This window comes from Montipora capricornis, chromosome 10, assembly GCF_036669925.1.
Source record: "Montipora capricornis isolate CH-2021 chromosome 10, ASM3666992v2, whole genome shotgun sequence".
In the NCBI taxonomy this organism is placed as follows: domain Eukaryota; kingdom Metazoa; phylum Cnidaria; class Anthozoa; order Scleractinia; family Acroporidae; genus Montipora; species Montipora capricornis.
Window position 1 is genome coordinate 36,537,262 of NC_090892.1, and position 7,500 is coordinate 36,544,761.

General features: G+C 40.4%; 1 protein-coding gene and 1 pseudogene across 1 annotated transcript in view; one reads left to right on the forward strand and one right to left on the reverse strand.

Moving 5' to 3' along the window:
• LOC138018715 (uncharacterized) overlaps positions 1-4,619 on the forward strand; it is a 66,588-nt gene extending 61,969 nt beyond the window's left edge. The window contains exons 10-11 of the mRNA XM_068865399.1: positions 1,253-1,502; positions 2,983-4,619. Of these exons, the coding sequence (XP_068721500.1) occupies positions 1,253-1,502; positions 2,983-3,403 (671 nt within the window). The 3' untranslated portion in view covers positions 3,404-4,619. The remainder of the gene's footprint in view (positions 1-1,252; positions 1,503-2,982) is intronic.
• LOC138020755 (uncharacterized) overlaps positions 1-7,500 on the reverse strand; it is a 90,883-nt pseudogene that overhangs the window by 72,059 nt on the left and 11,324 nt on the right.

Here is a 7,500-nt window from a genome sequence, read left to right on the forward strand (position 1 = left end):
ATGTTCACACTCAACGTTGATTGTGATCAACTGAAGTATAATTCAGGCTATCATATTGCGTTGAATTTTACTCAATTATGGTTGTGTTCACATCCGCGAAAGTTCAAATTCAATAGGTAGGGTAACCTCGCAGTGTGAGACAAAATGGCTCCGTATCGCGCGGCTACCACGATTATCATCACCATGCTTGGGGTGAGAAGAAAACCAAAGATAACTTCCAAAAATAGAAGAAGACAAATCCAAATCTTCGTTTCATGAAGCGATTAGAAGTTCCGTCTGCTCATACCACCACGAGTTCAACATTCTGGTCAAATACGCACTGTAATTACTTCAAACAAACCCCTTGAGGTTGTTTGAAATAATTATAATCCAATTGTAATCACGTACTGTAATTAGTTGATTTGAACCTATTGCAAACTCAAGTAGATCATAATTCGATCATACTCGAGGTCTAGTGTGAACACGGCTTAAATTAGTCAACTCTTAACTTTCTTATGAAGTCACAGAAAAACGGCGGCCATATTTTTGGCAAAACTATTATCCTCTATGAATCTGGGTCTATTTTTATACTAACGTTTTCCTTTGTCTCGGTGAATAAACATGACAACTGATAGTAGTATATTACGTAGGAGTTCTGCTTCCGGCGGATGATAAGGATCACGCGCCGATCACGTGATCAAAAAGTCAGAATTAAAGCAAACGGAGATGCCGCACCAAATTAAGAAATCATATTATAATAAAGTCTCAAAATAAAACACGCTCTGATTTATTATAGTGCAGATGCACGGCTGACGCCACTCGTAGGATTCGGAAAATAAATTTTTCCAAACATTTTAGCCGAATGCGCGAGGAAATTAAGAATTTCTTTATTTTAGTGTAAATAAAAATCCTCGCCTGTGATCTGTACATGTTCTGCTGTAAACCACCTAAGAAGCGGATAGCGCACTCAAGAAGTAGGGAAAACGCTCGACTATGTCTCGTGTTTTCCTTACACTTCTTGAGTTTACGTTCTCTAACCGCTTGCTGCGTGCTTTGCAACAGAACAGATCACAGGCTAGGCTTCTTTATTTGCTAAACCAAACTGGAGTGAAGCATAGAAAATACGTGTGCGGTGAATATGACATGTTTCACATTTGCCTCTCCTTAGTGGAGAAAGTTGTCAAAGACGAACTGCCGCAGCCAATGGTTCGAAATGACAGCTGTTCATCGCTTAACTGCATAAAATAATTTTGTATGTGTATTTGTTTTTTAGAACAAATCGCCCTTATTACACCCTATGCTACTTCATCACCGGATTGTCTTGAGAGAATCAACGCTCCTCATATCTACGAGACTGTGGAAAATGATCATGAAGTTGACGAGGATGTTTCAGTCACCTGTCATCGGGTATCCTACATCAACATCGCTCCGAATGGGTCTCTGAAACTTCCTCCGTATCTGAGGAACATTTTCCTGGAGTTTGAAAGATATTACGAGAACACGCGCTATCAAAGGTTGAAACGGTATGTAATGACAAACCAACAAAGATATGATACAGCCGTAGGCAGCAGAGAGATTTCTTAAGCACAGTCCACGTTTAGTAGGATTAGGTAAATGGGAATTGGTAGTGTCGCCTTCACAAATGTAATTGTCAACTCTCTCTACCACGATGCATCATTATTATTTACTTTCTATTAGAATGATTGCAGTTTCCCAGTTTCTCCGATAAGTGCTATGGAAAGCCGAGTGCGAGTCAAACAGAAGCTAGCATGAAAGTGTGCGGAACGAGAGAAGAGGGACAGCTCTATCTTTCTTATCATGGCACTCTACTTTTTCGTATTATATAGCATTACTTCACTCTTTAACGCTTTTGGATTGAAAAGATGAAAAAAGTGATAAAATGATAATTTTAAATTCATAAATGAAAAATACTATAAATAAATCAATCTTACAAACGAACATAAAAAAATAATAATAATTTAATGTAACCTGAGTACAAGTAGTTGGCGAGATATTTTATCGCGAAATTATTAAACAAGCGCAAGTAAATCGATTGTTGCTCCGTTGAATTTTGGCTGCGAGAGCGAGCGGCTGCGAAGCGGCGAAGCCGCGAGGGACGGAATGTGGAGGGAAGGAATGTGGTAGGGAGTGTATTACAATTAATACACGTTTTGGAGAAGGGCAAGTTAAATTATACTTTTATTGACTCTTTAAAGTGATACTAGGATCAAAAAATCACCCTTTTTGTTCCTCAGATTTTGAAAGTGTGATTGCTTAACACTTGACTGGAAATTTTAACCTTTGGTTTTTATCCAAAGGCTATTTACTTTGAGTGTAAGTTTTGGATCTCATGGTCTGCCATTACTCACGTTCCAAACTGACCGATTGGACCTCAGAGGGTTGGATCTAGGGAAAAGTGACCACATTTACTCACTAGCTTAAAATTTCAGCGTGTAAACTCAGCTTAATATATATGCAAAACACGAGTTTAAAAGTCTGAAAGCCCGAAATTCCCATGCTGCATATTAATTCAGCCGCGTACTGACGCATTACATTCTTAAACTATTAAGTCTTTGACGTCATTTTCTCCTCGACCAGCTCTCTCAAGATTTTAAAGTTAGTAATGGCGGACCATTAAATAGACTTAAATAGAAAAATTCCATTTTAAATAAGCAAGTGTCTTTTTTTAAATTAAGTCTTAAAACATGGGTCACTTAGTGTTCAGTTAACATACTTCTGAAATCCAAGGAAAAAAATATTTGATTTTTTGATCATAGAACAACTTTAAAGATCTTTTAATCCCCTTTTTAACGACCTTCTTGAATTAACGACGGATTAACGCCGTTTGGCACATCTTAAGAAAGACTTACTCAACGTTGCTGAACTGACTTCCTCCTTAATGGAGGCTTCATAATTCCCATTTAATTCCACGTTGTAGCCTCGATTAAACAGATGTTCCATGATTTATGTAGTAATGCAATTTTGGTGGTATCTTTTTTCTAGTGGAAGACGTTTCATCGGATGGACCTCGGACGTCAATGACGGTCTTTTATATGATACACTTCACCGTGGAATACCGGTTCCATCTGCTTCTCCCAACAGTTTGAGCCGGGAACCAGCACACCAAACAACAGTTGAAGATTCCCGTAAAGGACTCAAGCGTCACTCTATTTGTTTGGGTGAGCTGAGAGGTGTCAGGGAGGCTGTTCAAGGTGAATTTTCCAACACGCAACCAGTGGAGATAGATACCATTGGATGGACAACAAGTCACAATCGCCGGCGCTTTTCTGTTGATCTTGGTGAAGTCCGAGAGTTTATTGCAATGACAGAGATGAAATCGACTCCTACAGATAACCCGGCCGTCACTGATCACTGGCCAGCAGACATGCGGGAAACACATCAAAGTGAAGCCCTTCAGTGCTAACTAGCTACCAGCTGCTTATATCTGAGGAGATTATTACAGTAACAGTTAACCTTAGATGCATCATTGCAGGCTGAAGATAAGAATCAGTGTTATACCGATAAACACAACAACCGAAAGGCATGTTGCTGTGTACTGTTAAACGATAAAAATTGTAGCTATTCATTGAATTGCTTGGCCTCGCTGAATAACGATGATTATAGATAAAGTCATTTAAGCAAATTGCTTCGCCTCATATGTTGGGGTACTTTTAATGTTAAGTTCTTTTGAATAGGTTAGTGTTTTCGTACTAAATTAAGGGATATTAAAAAAGGTTATTGGTTTCACTTTTCCTGTTAGTTTCCAAGCAACATTAGTGGTCTATTCTTATGAGAAAGTAGCTCCTAAGGCTGTTTGCTCTTTGGTATAGTTGCGATCAGAGTGTGTCAAGGTAAGGTCATGAATTTGGTTTGAAACAGGTGTCGAGAAAGGTGTTTGGTACGCTGGGCCAACTAAGTTTTTTATTAGGAATGTTTTAATTGGTTTTTGGTATCACTACGGTTTTTTTGTGTTTCTCTCAGTGGTGTTTTTACCCAGACGAGCTCTTTTACTATATTTTTGGAAGCAATTTATTTTCAGTTCACCTCTGGGCCTTTTGACTTGTTCTCGCGGTTCCAGATCGCATTCATGACAAGAGTGGTCTCTTTTGGGTTTCAGTAAGTGTTTTAATCTATATTCTAATATTCCTAAGTAATTTAAAATACCACATGTAATTGTAATTATTGTCCTGTTCTGCCTGGAACGTGCGTGCCAGATAAATTTATGGAAAAGGCGGCGCTTATGCTCGTCCTTTCCTTCTTTTGTCTATTGTTTAGCTCTGTTATGTAATAATCATAAATCGTCATTTTCTCTGTAAATTTGCTGTGTGACTTAATTCTAGATATTGTAACTCGTTCCTTGTTATTTTTGTAACTTGTCATACTCCGTTCGTGCTAATCTGATGTTGACAAACCCGTAAGATCCCGTCGAGAGATATGATTTTCTTCAGTAGTGGAAAAAGTATGTTAATGTGCTGCCGCGCAGGCGTAGTGCGTCATTTTGACGTGTGACTGGCACTTGATTGTTCAGTCAGACTAAGAACATATAAAAAGAGCTGTATACCTAACAAATGAGAAGTTAAGCAGGACTAGTTGAGAGAGAACTGTAAGATCGACCCGAGAACATCAAATAAAGAGGTGAAGCAGCAGGAGTGTTGGGGAGTCTTTCTTCCCCAAAAAGATTTCCTTCAACAGTAGCCTGGAGAAGGTCGATTTAGGCTTCTTGTCGACCCCTTAAAAGCCTGAAAGTTTCTCGTCTTAAAAATGTGCAAATTTAAGAGAAATTTGCTCAAAATCTCTGGCTCAAACCAACCAAACCAAGTCCAGCATTTTTAAAACTAGTGATCCAGTTTCGCGTCATCCACTTGAACGTTTGAATTAAGAAAAGTATTTTGACTGTTCATCTTAAATGACAGGGCACGGTCGACGTTTCAAAGTTTCTCACCAGCGAGTATATCGGATGCATTACACGCTGAAGGTAAGGATCGCTGTTGTGCGGATAAACTTGAGGGAGTGCGGATGGCCGCAGAAGTTAGAGCACTCTCTTCCCATAAATGTACAAAATTGTGGCCCGGGTTCAACTCCCAGAACGGATTGAGGTTTCAAATGCAACAAAAGGTGAAAGGTGTTTTTCTAACAACACTCGTAGTTTCATTTGAGACTTTGAGCGGCATGTCTTTGTAGAGCTCGCACAACAGCGGGAAACATTGTCCATTCAGGACCTACAATCGGCGTTAAAATTATTGAGACACTCTTATCCTTTAGAGGCGGGCCTCCTCCCCCGCACCCTCAGGACAATGTTGTGTTATTTTCTATTTCCTACACGCCTTGTGAACAGCGGTACAACATTGATTAGCGTGGGAGAGGGAGGGGTATCCCGGAAACGTACTTTTTTGGACAAGTTTTCTTTGCAAACAATGAATGTGTCGTTGCCAGTGTGCTCTGTTGGCAACTGTCTCAACTAATTTTGTCGCCGATTGTCTTTTTCAGAAAACTTCCTTTAAACCCTTTATACGGGCACCTATAGTCCACACTGTCCGTCAATATGACCACACGAGTGAAAGACGTTTTACAGGTCTAAAAAAATGCGGATATTGTTTTTATTTTTCTCATTTTCGAATGTGAAAAATGGGTTGTCCTGTGTCCTTGCACTGTAGATAAACGACCTATTGTAGCTCCCCAGGAGTCTTTCGAGAAGCTCAATGGGTAGAGCATCAGACCGGTGTTACAGTGTCGATTCTGTGGTCAAGCTGGTGTGGCTACCCATGCGCGAGCCCCGTGACTGGCATTGCATTTATTAAAGAATACCCACAAGGGACTGCATTCCGGCAGCCGGCCTCTTTCGCTTCCGTTGGATAGAGTTACCCATACTCGCACTCTACGTTCAAACAGCACCCTTAAGCAGGAGCCCATTAACCGGAGCTTTGTATTGTACGCTTGAGGCAACCCTGTCCCGTGTCTTTCTATTTTTAGAACTACTCTATTTTGACGTATGTGACTGAGAACATACGTGAAGTGGTTCACATACATCGCATACGTATGTGAAGCAATAAATGGCTGACCATAGGTCTCTTATGGTTGGCTTTTGTAAAACACCCGCTAAAGCCACCGGCGAGGTGCTTCTGAAAATAGAAAGATATAAATAGAAAGTGTTGATTCAGAGGGTTAATATGGGAGATGAAGGCTCCGGCTAATGGGCCCGTGCCTTAACCTAACCATCCTACTTACATCACGTACATCACACACTTTCCAGGACAGCGCTGCTTCTTTGTTCAATGCCCTCCCGCCTGTGATTAAATCACAACTTCAGGTCTTTTTCAATTCAAAGCGGACGTTTAAACTCTTCAGGAAACGCTGCCTTCTTTTATAGTGCACGTGTTGGGTGGTTAGCTTGACCTTTTCCAATTTACTTTATCACATTAAATGTAGGACTAAGTTAGTGTATATTATTTGTCTAAATATTAAGGTTAGATAGATTTTGGTTGTAGCATAGTTTTGTCAGATAAAGAGCCAATATATTTTGGATATGCTGATAAACCGTTATTACTATTGGTTCGATGATCCTGGTTTTGCAGTCGTTCTTTCACCCGTCGCCGAGGAACTGGGTTAAGTTTGTTGGTTTTAAACTGTTTAAAGTTTTTCGTCGGGTACCTTGGTTTTCCCCCCTCCTCAAACCATTTGATAATAGTTAACATGATTTCAATTGATTTCTGTACTGTGCCCCTGCGCTAAAGACAGTTAGCACTTAAATCAACGTCAATATTGTCATTATCACAGGCAAGGTGATCTAAACATATAATTTTGCGCGGATGGAATCGTACTGTTTGTTTGGTGTAATCAAAAGGGCAATCAAATTTGTGCTGACACTTTTTAGAACTTTCCGACATGTCTTCCGCTTTCATATCATGCTGATCTCTGAGATGGTTTCCGACTGCCGATCCTTTGTGTTCTTCAATCCGTTGGTGTAGGTGTCGGTACGTATAACCCGACATAGGGCCTTCATCGTACAGGTCACAGACAGTCGGTCCAGGTCACACCTAAAATATAATACACCGTACATTGCTGGAGGCCGCGGTTCTCTCGGTCGGCACCAAGAATAGCAACCTCTGGCTGGTTCCGAAATCTGGGGGTCTATTTTGGTCACCGTTGACCTAACAGCTACTAATTGATTCAAATTTCTGAGATTTCGCTGACAAGCCGGAAGTCCGTGATTTGCCGTCTTCCGTCCACTCTTCCTGGTTCGGGGTTGCCAGCAATCTCGTACCCAGTTTCCTCGGGCTTTTTGGCCAGCGAGTGAGCGCCCGGAAAGACTCTGGGATAATGGACTTAAACTATTTTGATTGGCGGCTTGCATAACAATGGCAGTCCGACAGGAAGTCGGTAAGTAATTCGGAAACCCCAGAATTTGGAGGAAAATTCAAAATCTAAAACTAGTTTCAGTGCTGTTTGTTTTTTCTTGCTCAGAAATATATAAATCACAAAGAAAATAATAAAACGACGGGGTTTGAATTATGTCTAATACCG